The following is a 209-nucleotide window of genomic DNA, read 5'->3' on the forward strand; positions in this document are numbered from 1 at the left end:
AGGCAAGAGCTCGCCGCCCAGGAGGAACGCTACCAGAAGCAGGTGGATCAGCTGACCATCTCCCTGGCCGAGAAGCAGCAGGAGCTCAGCAGGCTGACGCAGCAGCTGGAGGAGGTGAAGAGGACGTATGTGGACCCCGTGGCGATGCAAAGGAAGATGGACGAGATGCAACTTGAAGTCCGCGAGCAAGTGGGCCAGGCCGAAAGTAA

General features: G+C 60.3%; 1 protein-coding gene across 1 annotated transcript in view; it reads left to right on the forward strand.

The window, feature by feature from the left end:
- The window catches only part of LOC119585953 (serine/arginine repetitive matrix protein 2-like), a 13,004-nt gene that overhangs the window by 6,192 nt on the left and 6,603 nt on the right, over window positions 1-209 (forward strand). The window contains exon 3 of the mRNA XM_037934668.1: window positions 3-205. Coding sequence (XP_037790596.1) covers window positions 3-205 — 203 coding nt within the window. The remainder of the gene's footprint in view (window positions 1-2; window positions 206-209) is intronic.

This window comes from Penaeus monodon, chromosome 20 (assembly GCF_015228065.2).
Source record: "Penaeus monodon isolate SGIC_2016 chromosome 20, NSTDA_Pmon_1, whole genome shotgun sequence".
NCBI classification, from domain to species: domain Eukaryota; kingdom Metazoa; phylum Arthropoda; class Malacostraca; order Decapoda; family Penaeidae; genus Penaeus; species Penaeus monodon.